The sequence below is a fragment of the Otolemur garnettii genome, unplaced genomic scaffold, assembly GCF_000181295.1.
Source record: "Otolemur garnettii isolate 467f Iridium unplaced genomic scaffold, OtoGar3 scaffold00044, whole genome shotgun sequence".
Classification (NCBI taxonomy): Eukaryota; Metazoa; Chordata; class Mammalia; order Primates; family Galagidae; genus Otolemur; species Otolemur garnettii.
Window position 1 is genome coordinate 1308120 of NW_003852439.1, and position 24230 is coordinate 1332349.

The window sequence follows — 24230 nt, forward strand, 5'->3', positions numbered from 1 at the left end:
AAAAATTTTGTTTTTAGGTTTATCACCTGTTTATTTCCAGTGACATTTGAGTATGTTATCTTATAAATGATGAGATTCCAGGGGGAATTGAGCGCTTTTCTTTCTTTTTTTTTTACAAAGTTAGTTGAGGAAAAAAAACTCCAGTGTTGTTTTTAAATAAACTTGATTTGCTTTATAGAAGAAAGAATGTTAAACTTTGTATTTTAAAACATGTTTCTCTTAAGTTTAAACATGATTTTCAAATGGTGTTCTTGTATTGCTTTCGGTACGAGCATTCAGCTTGTTTATAATAGTTTTTGATATTTTCAGAAAAATAAAAATAAATTTGTTCCCTAAAGGTTGGTATTCTGTACTTTTTGTTTCTCTCTGCCTCTTAGTAAACCTTTTGCTTTATTTTATATATATGTAGTGTGTATAGATATATGCAGTATATATAAAAGATGTTTGTCAATTTATGTATCAGAAATTATATACATGGTCATAAAAAGTAATGATACAAAAAAATTACCCTTGAATACTTGGTGCTCCTAAATAATCAAAGTTTGAGATACTTTATAATGAATATACTTTATTTATTTATTTACTTATTTATTTAGACAGAGTCTCACTATGTTGCCCTGGGTAGTGTGCCATGGCATCACAGCTCACAGCAACCTCAAACTCTTGGGCTCAAGAGATTTTCTTGCCTTAACCTCCCAAGTAGCTGGGACTACAGGAACCTGCCACAATGCCCAGCTATTTTTTGTTGTTAATCTTGTAGTTGTCATCGTTTGGCAGGCCTGGGCTGGGTTCAAACCTGCCAGCTCCAGAGCATGTGGCTGGTTCCCTAGCCACTGAGTTACAGGCACCAAGCCTATAGTGAATGTACTTTAAAATGAGGCACAGTAAAAGAGCACATAATTCTGTTAAATTTATTGTTTATTTTCCCATTTTAACTTAATATTTTAATCTAAAAGTTTTGGTTTCATAAAGATGTTTGAAGAAATTGTGTCTTGAGCATTTCTCTTAGAATAGTTCTGTTCTTTAATTTGAATAAGGAGGCACAAGCTAAGTGAAATACAGATTCCTTGTGTACTTTGCTTTTCTAAGTAATCATCTGATACCTTCTTAGTTAAACACTACAGTTATTATAATCATTACCTTTTTCAGTTTGGTCATCATAACATTTTTATCTATGTATTTTTATATTTTTACATTTTAATTTTTTGTCTAAGTACAAAACAGAGCTGAGTTTTCAACCAGGGAAAATCTTAGAACTTAAAGTAGTCACTGAATTATCAGGAAGCAAAAGCTAAAAGAAAGCAACTTTGTTACTACCTAATCTGTCAGTTTTCTTAATTAAGCTATGTTCGTCCCCATTCTTGGTCTCTTAACACGTTGCGTTTGATTTTTCCAGTGATGGTTTTTGGGAGTTCTTGAACAAATTCCACCTAATTGACAGAAAAACATTATGAGACACTTGATTTCATTCTGACTTCCTCCTACTGTCATTACAGTGGAGAACTTTCATGAAACTTTGAGGATGAATTTTAAAGTCAAGATTGTCTTAGCCTAAGCTCCTTGAATTTTTTGAGCTCCAGAAACTTCCACGTTTAAGGAACATGACAGTGTAGCTCCATCTTAAAGGCGTTTAGCACAAATTCATTTGAATCGTTTGCCAGAACTAAACAACCCCATTGCTTTCCTCTATTTCAAACTGGACCCAGGTCTCTACTACCCATGAGAAACAGAGGCTACACCTAAATGCAGAAAGAAAAGATGGCTTTTGAGCTTTTAAGAGCTGGGTCCTGGAGGTTCTCAGGGGGATTTTTTTAAAGAAAATTGGAGTATATACTTGGAGTATATACAATTTTCCCCTTATTCTGACTTGACTGTAAAAACTCTTTCTTTTTTCCTCAAGATTATCATATTTTAAAATGCCCTCAAACAATGTTTCTGAAAAATCAGAATCATTAATAGTGAATTTAATGGAGAAAATGTTAGTAGTTTTTAGGTTGAAATTAACTACCTTTTGGCTAAAATGGTATCAACTGAAGTGCAATTCTCATGCAGAGGATCAATCAGTATCAACCTATGGGATTCCAGGGATAGAAAGAAATTACAGTGCCATCTCTGTGCCTTTATATAGAATTATTTTAAAATCATTCCTTGAAGAAGGTTTCTGGAAAGATTTCATAGTTCTTTGGATACTGTCTTCTTTCTGAGACTTCAGTGAGATCTGTTGATACTTAAAGGCGTGCACTTTGAATTTATAGGTGTATTAGGGCCAAGGATGCTAAGATAGGTAAATTAGGTTCTATCCTTAAAGACAAAGCACATGGTCTTTGCCACCATTTTTAAAACTCTGATACGGAATAAGACTAGTTAGTCTTAGATTCTTTGTAGTTATTAGTGCAGAGTTGGTAAAAAGTTTTAGTTGATCATGCATTTATAGTGTCCTAAAATAAAACATTTTAAAGTAAACTTTTCTGGGCTAAACAAATTGAAAATATGTTTTCTACCCATACAATGGACTACTGTAAAGTCAAACTCTAATCAAATCTCTACTAGCTTAGGCCCTAGTTTGATAACACAAACTTAACTTTTGGGCAAAGTACTTGCCTTTCTTGGGTATTTGTAAGGTGCAGTTGATTTTTTCACATGATCCTGAAGCTCAAGAGTTAATTTCTCTGGGTTGGAGGATTTAAAGGGTGCAGATAAGACAACAAAAGCTTTCACCACCTGTAACAGGAAAATCAATTATTGCTGTTTGTTTTTCAGACACATCAAGGTTTTAGAAACAATGTTGAAAATAGGTACTTAGAATTTGTTAACAGCAGTTTGAAGGATGATTACACAGGGCAGAGATCACCTCTGAACAAGTTTGGATACAATTATAAAGTAAGACTTTGAGATCTAATTCCAGGTAAATGATTTGTGAAAGTGAGGAGTGCAGTGATTCAGTAAAGGCATCAGTAAAGCCAATGGCTGAGTCCTATTTACACGTCACACATTCATTTAACATTTCAACCAGGCTGGTCCTATTTATTATACGGGCAGTCCTTGATTTTCAGATGACCACTTGCTCTGTCAAACCTATACTGTCAGAAGCATGTAGGAGGGGATACATGGAGGTTATAGGGAACATGTACTTTAAAGGGAGTCTGGATGTGGAATCAACCCAAGTGCCCATCAACCTATGAATCGATTAACAAACTGGTATGTGTATATCATGGAGTACTATTCAGCCATAAGAAAAGATGGAGACTTTGCATCTTTTGTGCTTACCTGGATAGAGTTAAAACATGTTCTTTTTAGTAAAGTATATCAAGAATGGGGGGGGGGGAAGGTATCTAGTGTACTCAATGCTAATATGAAACCAATATATAAACAACTACAAGAACACACAAAAGAAAAACACAAGTATAGTCTAGTGAGGGGAAGGCGAGGGGAGAGAGGGAGAGGTGGGAGGGTGACTGGCAGGATTTCACCTAATGTGCACACCGAGAGAGGGTTCAGCACCCACCCCACCCCCACCCCCCATGAAGGGCTCAACTACAACTTGAGCTTTACCTTAGAAATGAAAACAATGTAGCTTAAACATTTGTACCCTCATATTAATCTGAAATTTTAAAAAAAGAGAAAAAATAAAAAATAGAGTCTGGGGAGTTCCAATGGAGGAAAGATTCTGTATCCTGGGAAATCGCCTCTCTGGAAGGATTGATCTATCTATAAGAGGTTATTCTTGGCTTTACATTGTTTACTTCTCTGTAATATTAAAAAAAAAACAGTGAAATAATTATGGAAATTAGGAAGCATAGTTCTGTGAACTGAAAGAAAATCTTAAGACTTCCAGTCAACTGAATGGACCTCTTGGCCAAGGGGACCCCAGAAAAAGCTGAGTTGCCAGCCCTGAGAAGGGTGGTCAGACATGCCTAGTTAAGCCCCCTTCCTTCTGGAGTTATGCTTTGTAATAATAAGATACCAACTCATGTTAAGGCCTAAAGCCATGGTTTAACCTTAATAAAGGTTAAACCAGAACCACAGGTCATCAATTAACAGATTGCTTGAGTCTGTCTGGTGGCTTGTCTCTGAATAACAAACTTCCCTAAAATATTTCAAGCTGGTGGCTGGGCTGGGTAGTTCATGCCTGTAATCCTAGTACTCTCGGAGGTAGAAAGTGGGAGGATCTCGAGGTTGAGTTCAGGACCAGCCTGAGCAAAGCAAGATCCCATCTTTACTAAAAATAGAAAAATCAAGGTGGCTCAGTGAGCAGGGCACCAGCCCTATATACCTAGGGTGGCAGGTTCAAACCCGGCCCTGGCCAAACTGCAACAAACAAATAGCTGGGCGTTGTGGCGAGCACCTGTAGTCCCAGTTACTTGGGAGGCTGAGGCAAGAGAATTGCCTAAGCCCAGGAGTTGGAGGTTGCTGTGAGCTATGACACCACAGCACTCTACTAAGGGCAACAAAGGGAGACTCAACCTCAAAAAAAAAGAAAGAAAGAAAAGAAAAATTAGCTGAGTGTGGGCCTGTAGTCCCAGCTACTCAGAAGGCTGAGGCAGGAGGATTGCTTAAGCCTAGGAGCTGGAGGCTGCTGTGAACTAGACTAAAGCAACGGCACTCACCCGGTGACAGAATGAGACTTTCTCAAAAAATATTCCAAGGCTTTTTTTTTAAACCTACCTATATAAACTGTAAGCCCCCCACTTTGAGATGTCCTTGCCTTCTTGGGACAAACCAATATACACCTTCCATGTGCTGATTTATGATCTCATGTGTAATTCCTGTCTCCCTAAAATATAGACAGTCAGACTAACCCAATCACGGTGGGACCACTTGTTCGTGGTTTCTTTTGGTGTGGCCTTCCCAGTCGTGGTTACACATACTTAGCTCAGAATAATCCTCTTTAACTATTATTTTATAGAGTTTGGGTTCTTTTCCACTTACAGTTTAAATTATTAATTGTTCATACATTGACTCTACTTGGTATTTATTTCTACTGTTCAGCTGAAATCAGTTATATTGAATAGTGGCAGGAGGAAACTCTTGTAGAATGGAACAGAAAGAAGAGTGGAGGGTGTATAGGAAGTAAGAACACAGTATCCACAACATCTCTGAAGAGGGAAGTACAGAAGGAGATGGGGGAGGATAGATAATTGGTTTTGAAATTTCCCTACTTGCTGAGTCTGCAGGAAACTTCCATGAGGAAAGGGTTTCCTCCTGGAACTAAGGCTATTTTTGTCATTGCCAGAATTCCTTTTCATTATGTCCTAAATAGGCTTGGGGGACCTATTTGGGAACCTGGCCACAATCTCTTTCTTGCATTGTTTCTGTGAGAAAATGTATTCTGCATTCCATGACAACTGTGCGTTCAGTGAAATCTGCCATTTTTGCTTATGCAATATCTGTTTCACCTTTCTAGTAGGAGAACTGTGCTTTTCCTATTGAGTATTACTTTACTACCTTCTCTGTGGGGTTGACACCAACCCCTACCCCCAGTGACAGACACATGACCCAGGTCTGGCCAGTCAGCATATACTATTTCCTGGACCACAGGAGTTAGAGATGTGATCTAAGATAGGCAAATGAGATCCTGAGAGCTAACTTAAAATGTCTGAAAGGGGAGTTTTATCCTTTCCTGTAGGGCTGGGAGGATTGTTCCACTGTGTAAGTCTGGAGTCTGTTACTATCAGGTAGGAAGAACCCACTCAAATGGGGCCAGCATAAAGAATAGCAGAGTCAAATATGGAGACTAAGTCTTACCAGCTTCACATGAACCTTGGGTGTAGCTGTACCTAGATAAAATCATTTTGAGTTGAGTTTCTGTTACTTGTCACCAAAAGAAGACACACTCTTTGTTATACAAATCATTGGTGAAGTTTTGTGTACTGTTTTGCCACATGCATATCTCAGAATGAGAATTAAATGACCACTCTTGATTTAGTCTTTTCAGTTGTCAAAAGGACAGAACTTGAAAATATGAAGTTGCTACTTTAATGAATGACATTCACTCTACCTCTCCTCGGACTGGATCTGGACTACTGACGACAGCTGATTCAACAACTGCTGGGTGCTCAATGAGTGCACTCTCCACTTCAAATGGCCCAATACGGTATCTGAAGAGGAAAAGACGCGTTTGATAACTCTATCCTCCCAGTAGATTTCTTTCTCTGATAAAGCACTGATTTTAAAAAGTGGCAAGTGTACAAACCCAGAGGATATAATGACATCATCAGCTCTGCCAACAAACCAGAAATACCCATCACTGTCCATCACACCTCTGTCTCCAGTGACATAAAAATCTCCTTTTAATGTGGCCGCAGTTTTGTCTGGATTGTCCTAGGAATCAAAGATGGCATTTGGGGTTAGTTTGGTCAGAATAGAGACAGGATGTGGCACTCATGAAGTGACAAGTACATTATACATCCTACTTTTAAAAGAAAATTTTCTAAAAGAAAATTTTTTTAAGGAAGATAGTTCCCAGGGGTGGCGCCTGTGGCTCCAAGGAGTAAGGCGCTAGCCCCATATGCCAGAGGTGGCGGGTTTAAACCCAGCCACGGCCAAAAGAAAAAAAGGTAGTTCCCAGTATAAAATATAAAAGATCTGAAAGAGAATGATAAAATGTAGGCCTCTCTTCTACCTCTAGCACCTCCCTATCTCCACCCCTACCCATGCCTGTCCAGTTTTCCTGTTGGAGGACAACCATTACAGACAGTGTCTTACATATGGAATTTAATCTTTTTTTTTTTTTTTTGAGACAGGGCCTCAAGCTGTCCCCCTGGGTAGAGTGCCGTAGCATCACAGCTCACAGCAATCTCCAACTCCTGGGCTCAAGCAAGTCACCTGCCTCAGCCTCCCAAGTAGCTGGGACCATAGGCGCCTGCCACAACGCCTGGCTATTTTTTTTGGTTGCAGCCATCGTTGTTTGGCAGGCCCAGGCTGGATTCGAACCCGCCACCTTAGGTGTATGTGACTGGTGCCTTAGCCACTTGAGCCACAGGCGCCGAGCCTGGAATTTAATCTTTATGATACTCTTCAGAGATAGATGATATTCTCCCTGTATTACAGTTCATGAAATAAACCTGGATTTTATCATTACTTGCTCAAGACATGGTGGATATAAAATTTGGACGCTAGTCTTTATTGAGGTGTAAATTGCACTTTTTATATTCTCTTACCACATATTCAGAGAAGAAACAGAAGGGCCGTGTAGATTTTAGTCTGAGGGCAATTTCTCCCTCTTTGCCAGGTGGTAGAATATTGCCATTTTCATCTATAATCTAGAATGAAAGAAACGATTCAGGTTCTTACATTTTCCTTGTTACAAAATGAAAACAGATTGTGAATATATAAGGAATAGCAGAAAACTGTAACATGTTCTTTATTGAACCAGATGTTTTCTCAACCCACCTGGACATCATAGGGTTGTACTCCTTTCCCCATAGAGCCTGGTTTAATCTCTTGTCCTTTATGATTGGCACAAATTATTCCCTATTGAGAGGATATGTTTTATGTAAGTATACAAAAATTCATTTTCTATAGCTATTTATGTCAGGACAAACTTGAGATTCAATTTTGACAGATTTTTCCAGTATGCAAGTTTATCTTCTGAAATATATTATTTTAGACTAGTAGTTCTCATCTTTGAGGGTGTATCAAAATCAAGCCTGAGATTCTGGAGCATTGTTTTTTTTGAGAAAGAGTCACTTTGTCACACTCAGTAGAGTGCTGTGGCATCACAGCTCACAGCAACCTCCAACTCTTGGGCTTAGGCAATTCTCTTGTCTCAGCCTCCCGAGTAGCTGGGACTACAGGCGCCCACCACAACATTGGCTATTTTTTTGTTGCAGTTTGGTGGGGGCCAGGTTTGAACTCGCCACCCTCAGTATATGAGGCCAGCACCCTACTCACTGAGCTGCAGGCGCCGCCCATGGAGCATTGTTTAAATGCAGATTGTTGGGCCTCATTGTAGAATTTCTGGATATGGTGGGTGTGGAGTGTGGGGGGGGGGTCTAAGAATTTACATTTCTACGAAATTCCCAGTTGCTGCTACTGCTGCTGTTTTGAAAATCACCCCTTCAGACTCCATTACATGCATCTTGGAATAAATTCCCCACAGAGGGTATCAGAGGGTTCTTTCCAACACAGTGGAAAGATGAGCTGCTTAGTTCTGAACCTCACTCACCCCCATACCACTGAGATTTCTCTTGCTTGGGAAGTAGGAAGACTGTATGGAATAGTCATAGTCCCCTTTCAGCCAGACCTAATTGGGCAAGTCACAAGTTTTGGTAACTTCAGGGGAGAGGAGATATTCCAGAAATCTCCACACAAACTGAGGGCAGGATGGGGGCACTTCAGGGGCTCAGTTGACAGTCCTGAGATAGAAGGACCCCCCAATATACTAAATGTATACTAAATGTAAACTTTGCCCTTTTAATATACCACTTCTGTCTGTCCATAGCCCTCATACAGCTCCAGTCCGGTTTGTGCCTTCCACTGTTCCAGCACCTCTGGGTTGAGTGGTTCCCCTCCTGTAAGGCAGTGCCGCAGCTTCTTGAATTTGTATCTGGAAAGACAGTTGCATGAGGTCTTTGGGAGAGAAAGCTGAGTGTCTTTCATTGCAAGATTATTAGTACGTTTTAGAAACAAGTCTAGGAGATAGGAGACTAAAGTCTTAAGGAAGTTTGTAAAATATTTAGAAAATATTTTCTATGTGTCAGCCACCTCTTTGTCAAATTTTGTAATGAATATTTGGTAAGTAAAAGTACACTTAGCTACAATTTTCCATTTTCCCTATGTATGGCGACTTTATGGGTGGCTTCAGGGACACATGTGTAATACAGATATTTGTCAAACAGCTACTGTATTGCCAGACATTGTTCTAGGCATGGGGCTGGGAGGGCATGTGGGGTTGGGGATGAAAACAAAGACTCCTGACAGCGCTTCCATTTAATTAGGTAGAGGAGAACTCAGCTCTTATAGGAGAAAATGCTGATAGTTACACTAGGTGCTTATTATGAGCCAAACGAGCCATAGCTGATCTTGATTAAGCCATTGCTCTGTTGGACATGTAAAGGCTTTAGGAGTACTCTTAAAATCCTCACAACTTCTGTTTTACATATGAGGAAGTTAAGGCTCAGAGAGGTTAAAAAACTTGCCAAAGGCCTCCCAAATAATAAAGGGCTGGTTGGATACTCTGTACCATGCACTTCCTCCCACTTGTCAAGCTGATCTCACGAAGCAGGTGCTTGCACTGAATTCTTCCACGACCCTCTGAGGTGGGTCTTAATCCTGTCTTATGGATGGAGTTGGTGGAGGTATAGCAAGGTCATCTTGAATGTTGAGGTCACACTATTATTAAGTAGTAGAACCCTGCCTGTTTTAAGGGCTTGAGCTTTCAACCACTGGCCTTGCTGGACCAGCCTGTTCTCATACAGTGAGGTGCTAAAAGAGTGGAGGGATGTGGGTAAAATACAAATCAGACCTATTCAAAATAACCCTTGAATAGTCCTTGAATTACCCCTGAAATGTGAGCAAGGTCTCACATGTTGGGGGCCACAAAGGAGTTGACACTGACGAGGAAAACAACATTTATCTGCTGGATTCTGTCTCTCATAACTTTCCCTCCTGGGAAGAGAACAGAGGATGGACAAGCCTGTACTGCTTACATTGTGTTTCTCTCCTTTATTCTCTTTCCTCATGTATTGAGGTGGTTAAATAAAAATGCATTGCAGCCCTACTGCATGTTCAGCTGCTTCGGCTAAATTGAATATAACCTTCAGGTCATAAACTCCATCAGCTTCTCTTTAAGGCAGTATAAATGTACTTGAGATTCTTTCTTTCTTTTTTTTATGACTGATTTTAAATGACAGTGTTTCTAAAAGAAACCCTAGGGGACATAGTTTTTCCAGCGGGAATTCTGGGACTGTAGGATTCTAGTCGTCCCCAGGAAAATGTCTGGTTGCCCCTAGTGGCTATTCTCAGTGGTTCTTAAACCGAGCGACAGTTTTGTCCACTAGGGATGTTAGGAAATGTTTAGGAACATTCTTGATTATCACAAATGGGGGATGGTGGTGCTGCGGGCATCTAATAGGTAGACACCAGGGATGATGCTCACTGTCCTGTAACACATAGGACAGCCATCTCCCCAACCTATGACCCATCTCCCCACTATGACACAGAATTATCTGGCCCAAAATGTTGATAGTGGCATGATTGAAAAATCCTGGGCTACTCTGTGCTTGAAAGGAGAGATCTGTGATGCTGGATAGCCTTTGTTTGTACTTCAAATAGAGATTTCTTCCCATGTACCTCGTAAGGTCTTTTTGCACAAGCATCCGGAATACAGTGGGAGCGCTGCACAGGGTCGTGATGGGATAAGTGGTAAGTGTCTGCATGATGGACAAAGACACAGATGTCAGAAGTGGTCTGTCAAAGGCAATGACTACAGCTAATATATAGCCTCTCATTCTCTTTCATTAACATGTGTTCATGTCAAGGTCACTACTAGGAATAAGAAAGGAACTATTTACCAGGTATCACTAGTGACTGGATATCTGCTGAGAATTTCACCGAAAAGAATAGATATGTGTTATAGAAATATACAAACACAAACTCAACAAGTGAATTTAACCCCCCCCCGCCAAAGTATGAACTGTACAAGTTTCCTTTCCTGGTGGAATCTTATAACCTTCTGACTGTATATTTATAGATAGTGCAGACAGACACTGGGAATACAAGCTAAACTATGGACCTTTCCAGTTCTATTCCTGTAAAAGACACCAGTCATTTTGGTGGATTGAATAAATGCAGAAAACAGGCATTTTTCAGGCCTTTCCTAATTGCTTAAAATTTGTTGGGCTCCCTATACCACCAGTTCCTTACATCAAATAATGACTGAGGCATCTTAAATCTAGAGAAATACTAATGCTTTCAAAATTCTCTTTCTGGAGAAGTTCCACTATGTCACCTAATGTACTGACAATTTGTATTCAATTTAAGCATTTGGGAGAAGGTTCTCAAAATATATCTAGGCTGGGTGGCACCTGTGGCTCAAAGGAGTAGGGTGCCAACTCCATATATAGGAGGTGGTAGGTTCCAACCCAGCCCCCGCCCCCCCCCAAAAACCCCCCCAAACCTGTGAAGGCTGGGTACTGTAACTCAGTGGTTAGGGCACTGGGCACATGCCCAGGCCTGCTAAACAACAATGACAACAACAACAACAAAACAGCTGGGCGTTATGGCAGGCACCTGTAGTCCTGGCGACTTGGGAGGCTGAGGCAAGAGAATCTCTTAAACCCAAGAGTTTGAGGTTGCTGTGAGCCATGATGACACAGCACTCTAGCGAGGGCGACATAGTAAGACTGTCTCAAAAAAACCCCAAAAACGTAACTTTAATCTGTCAGTGAGCATTTCTACTGTGGGTACCTGCTCCCTAGATTCTAATTGTTTTTATGAAGTTCCATGTATAAATTTAAGACTAGCATAAATCTATAGAGGTTTTTTATAGCCCTTAAATATATGCATTCTCTTTGTAGAGCATAAGTATCCTTCTTGTTTTTACAAATATAGGTTTTGAAAATGCAAAGTTAACTTACCAATTTCAGGGCACTTTGTAAACTTGATTTAAAATTCTCCATTCTGGCTCAGCACCTGTGGCTCAAGTGGCTAAGTCACCAGCCACATACACCTAAGGTGGCGGGTTCGAATCCAGCCCGGGCCCACCAAACAACAATGATGGCTGCAACCAAAAAATAGCTGGGTGTTGTGGTGGGCTCCTGTGACACCAGCTACTTGGGAGGCTGAGGCAGGAGACTTGCTTGAGCCCAGGAGTTGGAGGTTGCTGTGAGCTGTGATGCCACATCACTCTACACAGGGGGACAGCTTGAGGCTCTGTCTCAAAAAAAAAAAAATTCTCCATTCTTAGGTTAGCCCAGATTTCTGTCAAGACTCTTAAACCATCTTGTCAGACCAGTTAGCACAACAGCAGGGTGAACAGCTTTTATTCACACAGTCTGGTGTATATTTAATAATATGTATTTCTTTTTTAGTTTGAGACAGAGCCTCAAGTTGTCCCCCTGGGTAGAGTGCTGTTGCATCACAGCTCACAGCAACCTCCAACTCCTGGGCTCAAGCGAGTCTCCTGCCTCAGCCTCCCAACTAGCTGGGACCACAGGCACCCACCACAATGCCGGGCTATTTTTGGTTGCAGCCATCATTGTTGTTTGGCAGGCCCAGGCTGGATTTGAACCCTTCACCTTATGTGTATGTGGCTGGCCACTTGAGCCACAGGCTCCAAGCTGTATTTTTTTAAAATTTAATTGATTTTTCATGGTTGAAAAATAATTGCCTTCAGTAACTATTTTCTTTTTGAGACAGATACTCAGTATATCACCCTCTGTAGAATGCTGTGGCATCACAGCTCACAGCAACCTCAAACTCTTAGGCTTAAGCAATTCTCTTGCCTCAGCCTCTCAAGTAGCTGGAACTACAGGCACCCGCCACAACACCTGGCATTTTTCTGTTGCAGTGGTCATTGCTGCTTAGCTGGCCCCAGCTAGGATGGAACCCGCCAGCCTCAGTGTTTGTGGCCAGCACTCTAACCATTGTACTACAGGTGCTGAGCCTGAATTGCATTTTTCTAAAGGCTAAAAAAATTAGAGTTATCTGATATCTCAATCTAGCAGACTCTGGCTGAGAAGGCAAGGCTGGTTTCCAGGAGAGTATTGGGTCAGAGAATTAATGACATGAGAAACTCAGGGTAGAGGGAGAATGAAAGGAGCTGCTTTGGGAGAAAGGCAACCTCGTCGTTAATCTCTTCCTAGGAGTTCAGATTTATCAGCTATTATCTGTGTTTCAATGAATCAGAAATAAAAATACTTGTTTAGATTTGATACTTCTATTATTTTAGAACCAAGTTCTTAAAACAGTCAGATCACAAAAGGGAGGGGTCCAGAAAATGACCCCACTAATGGGTTTTTTTTTTTTTTTTTTTTTTTAGTTTATATGGACAACAGAACATACAAAAAGAAAACATTGGTTGATGCAGTCTCTGACCTTTCCCCTCACCTCCTCTGGGCATATTACTGTTAAACAGCCTCAGACTTAGCCGCGCTAGCAAATCCTGAGCAATTTGAAGCAGAAGACTGGATTTCATGCTCGAGAGTGTTATAGGTGTTCCTCCTTCACTTTGTTAAATACATTTCAAAAGCCAAGACCCTGGAGACTTTGTTTCATATAAAGACTGACTTCCAGAAACCCAAGAGCCCTAGAATCTTTACAGTTTTGTGGGGAATGAGGAAGAACTCTAAAGATATGTGCATATATGGAATGGAGGTTGTGACTTACATCTAGGAAGTTGTCTGTGTCCAATTGGGCCATCCGATGCACAAAAACACAGGCTCCCTGAAGCCAGGAAGCAAACACACTGCCAATGGCAGCCTTGATCCAGCCTGTATCAGACATGTTCCAGATGATATCTGAGGACTTCAAGTCCAGCCAATATCTAAACGATGTGAAGAAGGAATGAAACGGATAATAAATAAATGATAGAAGTAAAAAACCTAAAGGCAGAAAAACTGGTGTCTTTGAGGAGTGACTTTGCCCCCAAACCTCAAAGGCTACAGAAAATGGTCAAAAGTAGCCCCAAGGCAAGGTGAGGGATTCTATTCCCACTTTTCCTAGAAGATTTGTTTTCAGAGTCCTAGATGGTCTGAGAATAAAGTGGGTGGCTGAGTGTGGCATGATTTTGTGAGTTTGTCCATTGATGCAACAAATATTTGTCATTCCAGGCACTGTTTTACAGCAGTGAGCACAGTAGGCCAGATCTCTGCCCTTATTTTAGGGAGACAGCTAACAAGTACACATTAAAGTAAATTGAGTATATTTCTAAATATCGTAGACTCTGTAGCGACTGGGCTCTGCAGAGGGAGGCTCCTATCTGGGTAATGGATTTTGAGAATTTTTTCTCAAAACCCCCTAACCCCACCCTCGGCAAAAGACCAGCCACGGACTTTGGCGAAAGATAGGAAAACAGAGGCATGGAGATGTTAAATAACCTGCCAAGACTGCACAGTTTAAGGCACTTTGGAAACTCAACAACATCATCGAAGAATCTGCTACACAGAAAATCAAGAAGTAAGGACTATGATGTATATAGTGATGATGATGTCTGCAGCCAGGAGTCAGAAGATAATTTTGCCAAAGAACTTCAACAGTATGTCAAGCTAAAGAAATGGTGAATGCTACTCAACCTCTACCATTTCCTGAAGTATCTATGAAGAAAGAGGGAGCAAAAGATACCCAGCAAGCTGCTAAACAAAAAAAATAAAACTATAAAAGCTGGTCACAAGAGTAGTAAGAAGAATAAAATGCAATGAAAATGGCCTGGCCCTGGAGACAAAGGATCAAATGTTTTGCTGAGAAACAGTGGCTCCCAGGAGGAGGATGGTAAACCTAAAGAGAAGCAGCAGCACGGGAGCGTGAGTCAGGGATTCATCAACCCACATACGGTGGAATACAAGGGAAAACAAATTTGTAAATATTTTCTTGAAAGGAAATGTATTAAGGGAGACCAGTGCAAATTTGATCATGATGCAGAGATAGAGAAGAAAAAGGAAATGTGAAGTTTTTATGTACAAGGAGATTGTACCAGAGGCAAAGACTGTCTATATTTGCATAATGAATATCCTTGCAAATTTTACCACACAGGAACAAAATGTTATCAAGGTGAATACTGCAAGTTTTCACATGCACCCCTAACTGCTGAAACACAGGAGCTGTTGGCTAAAGTTTTAGATGCTGGAAAGAAGTCAATAAAACAGACATAAAAAGCATTGTACAGATGAAGAGTGCTTATACCTATGCCTGTTCTAGACTGGTGACGAGAGTCTTCATTCAAGGCACCCTCTTGTGTCATAGGGATGATGTGCAGTTTCTTTAATGGATGGGCGGGCAGAGGGCTGGGATCTAATACGCAGGTGAAGGGGTTGGTCTTCATTGAGATATTCGGACCATTGGAACAGGAGAGGAGCATATATGGCAGAGATGCCGGCTGATGGGTTACAGAAGTGCCTTCTTTTTTTTTTTGAGACAAAGCCTCAAGCTGTCCCCCTGGGTAGAGTGCCATAGCATCATAGCTCACTGCAACCTCCAACTCCTGGGCTCAAGCAAGTCTCTTGCCTCAGCCTCCCAAGTAGCTGGGACCACAGGTGCCTGCCACAATGCCCGGCTAATTTTTGGTTGCAGCTGTCGTTTTTTTGGTGGGCCCAGGCTGGATTCGAACCTGCCACCTTAGTATGTGGCTGGTGCCTTAGCCACTTGAGCCACAGGCACCGAGCCCAGAAGTGCCTTCTGATTGATTTACTTTTCTCAATAAAATAGGAAGCAAGGTTAGGCTGAGTGAGATGGGTGAAGAGGTATAGGAGGTTTGAGGCGAGATAACAGCTTAACGAAGAGGCATTGGTATAATAGATGGACTACAAAAACAGAGCTAAGATCTCTGCATGTCACTGAACACTTTCACAACATGTTTTTTTTTTTTTTTTTTTTTTTGAGACAGAGCCTCAAGATGTCCCCCTGGGTAGAGTGCCATGGCATTACAGCTCACAGCAACCTCCAACTCCTGGGCTCAAGCGAGTCTCTTGCCTCTGCCTCCCAAGTAGCTGGGACCACAGGCGCCCGCCACAATGCCCGGCTATTTTTTGGTTGCAGCCGTCATTGTTGTTTGGCGGGTCTGGGCTGGGGATTCGAACCTGCCACCTTAGGTGTACGTGGCTGGCGCCTTAGCCGGTTGAGCTATAGGCGCCGAGCCCACAACATGTTTTTAATGCCTGTTCACAACTTCATTTGAGGACTAAAATAAGTTATGATTTTATGATCTTTTAAAATGAATTTTTTGTTCTTAGACTTTTTCCCATTTTTTAGTGTAATATTGTAATAAATAAAATGAATTCCAGTTTTTACTGTTATAAATATTGTAAATAAAATTGAAAAATATCTCATGCTAGAAAAAAAATATTGTAATTTCAAATACTGATAAATACTACAAAGGAAATAAAACAGGGTAATCTGATAGTTTCAGGATAGCCATTCTTTTAGAGAGGTCTTTCTGGGTAAATTTACCTGGCAATGAGGAGAGGGAGTCAGACATGCTGTTATGGGATTGAATCAAGGTCAATTCTTAAGTTCTTGCTCGATCAGTTGGTTACTCAGGGTGCCATTTACTGGGCTAGGGTTGGGCAGGGGCTTCAAGAGTTCTGCTTTGTAGATGGTGCATTGGAGATACAAACATTCAAGGCCAGGTTGGCTACACAAATTGAGATCTCATGGGGGAGTTCACCAAAAATAGAGTTTTCCTTCCTACCTTCCAGAGAGGGTGTGCCCAATTCCAAGGCTGCTCTGAGAGTGCTGGGCCATCTTAGGAGAGCCTGAGGTCCCGCTGGTGAAATAAATGGCCATTGGTTCTTGACTTCCTGTTTGCACACAGCTGTGCTCTTCAGATGCAGATCTGCAAAATATTAGCCCCGAGGTGGTGACTCAAAATGGCCAGGCCAATATAACCCCCAAATTTCTGTTGTTTATGTTCTTTTTAGCAAAAGAGAGTTAATAGAACTGAACCTAATCCAAAACTTCCCTGAGAGGAATTCCTCCAGAAATCTTAGAGGGACTTTGAAGACCATGGGAAGATTTTTTTTTTTGAGACAGACTCTTGCTATTTTGCCCTGGGTAGAGTGCTGTAGTGTCACAGCTCACAGCAACCTCAAACTTTTGGGCTTAAGTTATTTTCCTGCCTCAGCCTCCTTAGTAGCTGGGACTACAGGCGCCTGCCACAACACCCGACTATTTTTTTGTTGTTGTTGCAGTTATTGTTTTAGCTGGCCTGGGCCAGGTTCAAACCTGCCAGCCTGGGTGTATGTGGCTGGCGCCCTATGCAGTGAGCTACAGGCACCACCATCTGGCTACTTTTTGGTTATAGTTTTCATTGTTGTTTGGTAGGCCCAGGCTGGATTCGAACCTGCCAACTCTGGTGTATGTGGCTGGCACCCTAGCCGCTGAGCTACAGGTGCTGAACCCGTGCGAAGATTTAATAACTCAAATTATCATCATCATCTTCCTTTTTTTTTTTTTTTTGGTTAACTTCATTTCCATATAGGCCAAATAGCCAAGATAACTTCCAGCATTAATAGCACAAGAACATGAATTTTATTTACTTAAATATTTTTCCCAGTGCTTTTAAAAAATCTGTGACTGTTTAAAAATTGGCATTGAATCTTTGTAAATTTCTATTAACACTTCAGGAGTCTATTATTTAAAGAGAGCTCTTTTGGCATTTGAATCAAACTTTTTAATAATTTTTGTCCGATATCGTCAATATTTCTGGCAGACGCAGCCAGTTGCTTACCGGATAGCTCTCCTCTTCTTTCCATACCTTAATAACATTCTGATTTTATTTAGGTATCAGTAGGCAGTTATGTGCATCAGGGGAGACTATTCCTGTGGAATTCCTGGGGACAATTTTTAATTAACCTAAGCCAGTCATGGTAATGCCTTCCCTTACCAGTGATTGGTTTAAAAATGGGCATGTGTAGTATAAGGTTTTATTATTATTATTATTATTATTGAGACAGAGCCTCAAGCTGTCCCCCTGGGTAGAGTGCCGTGGCATAGCTCACAGCAACCTCCAATTCCTGGGCTCAAGCGAATCTCCTGCCTCTGCCTCCCAAGTTGCTGGGACCACAGGTGCCTGCCACAATGCCTGGCTATTTTTCTTCCGGTTGCAGCTATCATTGTTGTTTGGTGGGCCCGGGCTGGATTCGAACCCGCCACCTTAGGTATATGTGGCTGGCACCTTAGCCACTTGAGCCACAGGTGCCGAGCCAGATAAGGTTTTAATGGGAAATATTTCCTTGTTTTGTAAAAAGTCTTGAGGAAGGGATGCGTCCTTCTCCCATCCCATCCATGCTGTTTTATGGCCTTTGAATACTGTGAAAGTGCAGGATTCCTGGAGCTACCCTCACTATGTTGGGATCAGAGGATGGCATGATGGAAAGATGAATGAATCTGGGTCCCCTATTACTGTCATTGAACCACTGAATTAACCAACTTTCAGTCTACCCTACCTCTGTACTTACTTGTGAGATAATAACATTTTTTGTATTGTCATTTTTATTTAGATTACTAAAATCAAAAGCATTCTAACTGATAATAATCTGTGCTAAGATTGTGGGTAGTTCCAACAGTTCCTTCCATCCCTGAACAAATATGCCATCCCCTCATTCCACAAGTCAGAATTTCGTGCTGGATGTCAACTGAAGAACCTCAGTTTGCCTGGCTATTTTTAGAGGCGGGGGTCTCACTCTAGCTCAGGCTGGTCTCAGACTCGTGAGCTCAGGCGATCTGCCCACCTTGGTCTCCAGAGTGCTGGGATTACAGGCATGAACCACTGCATCTAGGCCTATTGATGTTAGGTCTTTATGTACTTATTTAACCAAAAGAAGTGACAATCTCTGAGTGCTGAGTGACAAGGGGATTTTTTTTCTTTTCTGTTTCTTTTTTTTGCAGTTTTGGCTGGGGCTGGGTTTGAACCCGCACCTCCAGCATATAGGGCCGGCACCCTTCTCCTTGAGCCATAGGCACCACTTGATAAGAAGATTTTTTTTTTTTTTCTAAGACAGAGCCTCAAGCTATTGCCCTGGGTAGAGTGCCATGGCATCACAGCAACCTCCAACTCCTGGGCTCAAGCGATTCTTCTGCCTCTGCCTCCCAAGTAGCTGGGACTACAGGAGCCACAACACCTGGCTATTTTTTGGTTGTAGCTGTTGTTGTTTGGCAGGCCCTGGCTGGATTTGAACCCGCTAGCTCAAGTATATGTGGCTGGCACCTTAGCTGCTTGAAACACAGGTCTCAAGCCAGATAAGGAGATTTTTAAGCAGCTATTCCAACTGTCTGACTTGTCTCTCTTTCCTTGGGTACTTGAGTTCTGAGTTATAATCTTTCTGGAATTTTCTTTTCTATTTTCTCTTTTTTTTTCAGAGGCAGAGTCTCACTCTTTCACCCAGGCTAAAGTGCAGTGGTGCAGTCATGGCTTCCCGCAGCCTTGAATTTCTCGGCTTCCTAGGCTCAAGGGAAGTAGTCCTCTTGCCTCAGCTTTCTGAATAGCTGGGACTACAGGTGCATGCCACCCTGTCTGGCTATTTTTTTTTTTAGCATTTTGGAGAGACAGGTTCTTGCTATGTTACCCAGACTGGTCTCCAACTCCTGGCTTCCCAAAATGGTAGGATTACCAGGCACGAACCACCATGCCTAGCCCTTTCTGGATTTTTCAGTGCATATTATATACTAATAACTTCCAGATTTCTACTTGTACTTCCTTGAGACGTATATGAGGTCTGACAATTAAGTTTGGGAACTCATCCTAGAAAAAGTGCTACATTCCTCATCACTACAGTCACATTTGAAGTACTCTCCTTGGGAAGTTATACACCAACACCAGACTCCAGTCCAATTCAAAGCAATATTGAAACTCTTTCTGGAGTGACCATCAGAGCTGCTGTGGTATTACCCTTGAGGTCTTGAATGTCATCAAAATGTCTTCCTTTCAATATTTCCTTTACCTTTAGTTAAAGAAAAAAAGTCATTGGGAGCTAGATCAGGTGAGTCAAGGTGTTCCAATATAGTTATTTGTTTACTGGCTAAAAACTCCCTCATAGACAGTGCTGTGTGAGCTGGTGCATTGCTGTGAAAGTAAGAGCCACACCTTTCTCATGCCAAGATTTTCAGTTAAGACTTTCCTAACTATCACTTACTCTGCTCTACTTCCCATAGTCAGCTAATGATATTGATGCATGATTTGACAAATTTTTGTTTTGCAGTGTTTTAGTCAGTTCTGCCTATTCGCCACCCTGACCTCTCTTCATTAGTGACACACACTTTCTCTGCCCTCAGGAAAAATGTTTAATCTATTTGTACACTACCATTTTCTTCATGGTATTATCCCTATAAACTTGGACTAATATGTCCCTAATTTCACTTCCACTCTTGCCAAGTTTAACAAGAAATTCAATGTTTGTTCTTTGCTCCAATTCAAGCTCTGAGTTCTTGTGACAGTCCACAAAAACATGCAACAATAGTGAACACCACTCAGCAAGACACCACCACACATCAACGTGAACACAGCTGTAAGATACTGATAGACAAGGTTATGAACCTTTGTCTAGCTGTTTGTATGGTGCTGCCAAAATAAATGCATGGTGTCAAGTTCACAAACTTAATTGTCAGACCGCATATGTCTATGCCTCCTGGGTATTTGTATGTTTCACAGACTCTTCTATCTCAGTATGTCCAACTTTAAACTCATTATATTAAGCTCTCATACTGGATCTTTCTCCATCTGATAGTATCCCATCCACCCAGTCACCTAAGTGAAAAAGCAGATGAGCCTTTGAGAAGATCAGACTCCAGGTCCAATTTACTCTCCAAGTCCTGCTAGTTCATTAGATTTCCCCCTTTCTTGTATCCTATGAACCAGAGCTTAGCTTAAGATCCTCATCATCTCTCACCTAGATGGTCTCTCTGATTCCAATTCTGTCCTCCTTAAATCATACTCTATATGAGTGCCAAAGAAATCTTTAAAATTGGGACCTGACCTCAACACTTCTTAAAACTCTTCAATTCCTTCCCTTGTTTTCAGGGTCAAGTTGAAGATTTAGCATAGGCTAACAGAGCCTCCATAATTTGGACTTCGCTGCTTGCTCTTCCAGATTTTGCTCTATTCCATATTTTCTTCTCCAGATCCCTTACACTGCTTAAATCTATCTTTTTGCACACATTAGGGTATTTTTTTGCTTTATATCTTTGCTCATGCTCCTGTGCCTGGAACATGATCTTGATCCCCTGAAGATCAGAATCCAGAGTTCTAGACCCACAGGGAAGGATTCCTGTGCACTGGGACAGAAGAAAGGAAACAGCCTGGCCCCTAATTTTGACCTGTTCCCTATTCCATTAGGAACATTCTGCAAAGTATTCATGGACTTCCATACTTGAGGGGCAGAAGGAGAATGGGAAACCTTAAAATGAACTCCTTGCATAGAAGATTGACCCTACGCTCCGCACCTGTGGCTCAAACAGCTAAGGCGCCAGCCACATACACCTGAGCTGGTGGTTCGAATCCAGCCTGCGCCTGCCAAATAACAATGACGGCTGCAACCAAAAAATAGCCAGGCGTTGTGGCGGGTGCCTGTAGTCCCAGCTACTTGGGAGGTGGAGGCAGGAGACTCGCTTGAGCCCAGGAGTTGGAGGTTGCTGTTAGCTGTGTAACGCCATAGCACTCTACCCAGGGTGACAGCTTGAGGTTCTGCCTCAAAAAAAAAAAAAAAAAAAAAAAGGAAGAAGAAGATTGATCCTAACAATGTAAAATTATTGCTGTGTGTGGTTTTCTAAAAAACTGGCCAACTGCTAGCAATGAGATAGCTATCCCTTCTTCAGCTTTTAGAGAAACACTCCATGGCCTTTCTGAAGTTATGATACTCCCAAGTTGCTTGTTTGAAACGAGGAGTCCTTTCATCTTGGAAACTCCCCCCCACCAATGTACAATTTGAAATTTATATGAGTTTAATGTTCTTTTTTTTTTTGGCTGGGGCTGGGTTTGGACCTACCACCTCTGGCATATGGGGCCAGTGCCCTACTCCTTTGAGCCACAGATGCCGCCCAGTTTAAAGTTCTTTTTATTTTGTGAAATCTTTAAGATTCCTTGGGGACTCAACAGAAAATCGTAGGGTTGTTTAGGACAAGAGTCTCTGAAGAGGGAGTGCTTGCTGCTCAGTGACTGTGCAAGGCAATCGGGATAGAGAAGAAAACAGGAGAACTTCAAGTTCTATGTTTTTTTCCTCACTCTCTAAAATTTTTATGTTTTGTATTTGTCTAATGCATAAAGTACCTATATGTTATTTATAAAGAAATAAGTATATAGATTGAGAGGTGTATTAAAATGTATTTACTGATGGAGATACATATCCAAATAATTTGAATACCACTACCTTAGGAACCACGGCACTGTTGAATGACTTGAAAACAATAATAATAACAATCATAATTATCATGATTCTTATGGAGTGAATTATGCTAAGCACTTCACAGGCTTTATCACATTTGATTTTTCTACCACTCCATGAAGTAGATCCTTATCTCCATTTTATGGATAAGATGCAGTTTCAGAAATATTACTTGACTCATCCAAGGTTGTAACTCATCCAAGCTTATAAAAGACACAAACAGGGGCGGTGCCCATAGCTCAGTGGGTAGGGTGCCAGCCACATACACCCAGGCTGGTGGGTTCAAACCCGGCCTGAGCCTGCTAAACAACAATGACAACTGCAACAAAAAATAGTTGGGTATTGTGGTGGGCGCCTATAGTTCCAGCTACTTGGGAAGCTGAGACAAGAGAATCACTTAAGCCCAAGAGTTTGAGGTTGCTATGAACTGTGATGCTACGGTACTCTACCAAGGGTGACATAGTGAGACTCTGTCTCAAAAAAAAAAGAAAAAAGACACAAAGGGGATTCAATTGGGATGGCCCTTGAGAGAGAATTTTGGGATTGGCCAGTAGTATTTGATTTACATTAATTCAAAGGACAAAATTTCATTCCAACAAAAAAAACTGGTCTATTATTCAACAGGCTTTTACATGTCTTCTCTATCTACAAACTTTTCCAGGAGAATAATTTTTTTTAAAACAAGCTATTTAATACCTCTTTGAAGGCTAATACCATTAATTAACATTTCATTCATTTTTTATAGCCCAGGAAGCACTTTCTCACATATTAGCTTATTTTATCCTAAAGTAACACTTAAGATATGTGCAGTTATCCTCATATTATATCTGAAGAAAACTGAGGTTAAATGTCCTGTTTAGTTGATTCATTTACACATTCAGCAAATATTTCTTAAACTAGGTATTAGGAATTGGGGATAGGATGATCAACTGAGTAGACAGGAAAAAAAAGCCTCTGCTTTCTTAGGGCTTATAGTTAAGAGCAGGGGGTGGCAAACTTTTCTGCAAAGGGCCATGTAGCAAGTATCTTAGGCTTTGTGGGTTTAGTTTATGTTATAACTACTCAACTCTGTTGCTGGAACATGTTTAGTTTATGTTGTAACTACTCCACTCTGCTGTTGAAACGTGGAAGCAGCAATAGACAACAAAGAAACAAATGAGCATGGCTGCATTCTAATAAAACTTTATTTATAAAACTAGATTGCAGGGCAGATTTGGCCTGTGGGCCCTGATTGACTCACCCCTGCTCTAGAGCAAGACAAATGGACTCTAAATGCGAGAATATATGAATGGACACAAAATTCAGATAATGCTTAGTGATATGAAGAAAACAAGAGAATGATGTGAAAGAGTGTCTTGTAATTCTACTTTAGATAGGGTGGCCAGAAAAGTCTCATACGGGATAAAACATGTGAACTGAAATCTGATAAGAAGGAACCACCTGAGAAAAGGAATAAGTGAATGTATTCCAGGCAGAGGAAATATCAGGTGCAATAGCACTGAGGTAGGACATGTTTGAAGAATAAAAGGGCAGGTGGTGGGAGAGGTAGCCCAGAAGGTAGGCAAGGGCCAGACCATGCAGGATACTCTTCATAGGCCATAAAGGAAACAGAAAAATAGAGGCAGAGCTATAGCCTTTCCTTCTGCCCTTAAATCCTTTGAATAGACAGTTCTTTTCTAGGAAGGAGCCCAGATCAACTCACAGTGTTGCCAAGTTCTTGAAGGCAAGGGCTCTCTGAGATGTAGCTGTAATTTGTGTTGTTGGGGCTGCTGCTTCAAATAGGTTGGGAAAAAATACTCACTGAACTAACTCCTGGAAGTTGAGCCACCCATTCCGTTCACGGGGAGACACCAGGAGTTTGGTCTTCAGGTCGGGACACTCAGACATGATGGACTCCACTGCCAGTGCCACCTCCTCACTGGCCACTATGCATTTGGCCTTGGATGCTTGCAGCCGGTACAGCATGTCTTTTGCTGTCAGCTGGGTTGTTCCTGGGATGAAGACAAGCCCTGGGAAAAGACAGAGCATCCTGAGGTGAACAAAACTGTTGTCCATTAGGTAAGACTTCCTGGAGTATAGAAAACATGGGTCTTGTGGTGGTCAGGGAGAAGTTTTGGAGAAACTTCAGCTACCTCTACCTTGGTTCCCAGGGACCTCCCACATGACCCATCATTGGGAATCCTTAGAACATGGCTTTGG

At 41.4% G+C, this 24230-nt stretch overlaps 1 protein-coding gene and 1 pseudogene across 1 annotated transcript in view; one reads left to right on the forward strand and one right to left on the reverse strand.

The window, feature by feature from the left end:
* Positions 1-1343: 1343 nt before the first annotated feature.
* The window catches only part of ACSM4 (acyl-CoA synthetase medium chain family member 4), a 30468-nt gene continuing 7581 nt past the window's right edge, over positions 1344-24230 (reverse strand). The window contains exons 3-13 of the mRNA XM_003790699.1: positions 23833-24040; positions 16346-16489; positions 13330-13486; positions 10294-10373; positions 8425-8548; positions 7393-7473; positions 7161-7262; positions 6194-6321; positions 5999-6098; positions 2602-2721; positions 1344-1430 (exon numbers count right to left, since the gene is read on the reverse strand). Coding sequence (XP_003790747.1) covers positions 1344-1430; positions 2602-2721; positions 5999-6098; positions 6194-6321; positions 7161-7262; positions 7393-7473; positions 8425-8548; positions 10294-10373; positions 13330-13486; positions 16346-16489; positions 23833-24040 — 1331 coding nt within the window. The remainder of the gene's footprint in view (positions 1431-2601; positions 2722-5998; positions 6099-6193; positions 6322-7160; positions 7263-7392; positions 7474-8424; positions 8549-10293; positions 10374-13329; positions 13487-16345; positions 16490-23832; positions 24041-24230) is intronic.
* Positions 13929-14824, forward strand: LOC105887056 (annotated as a pseudogene).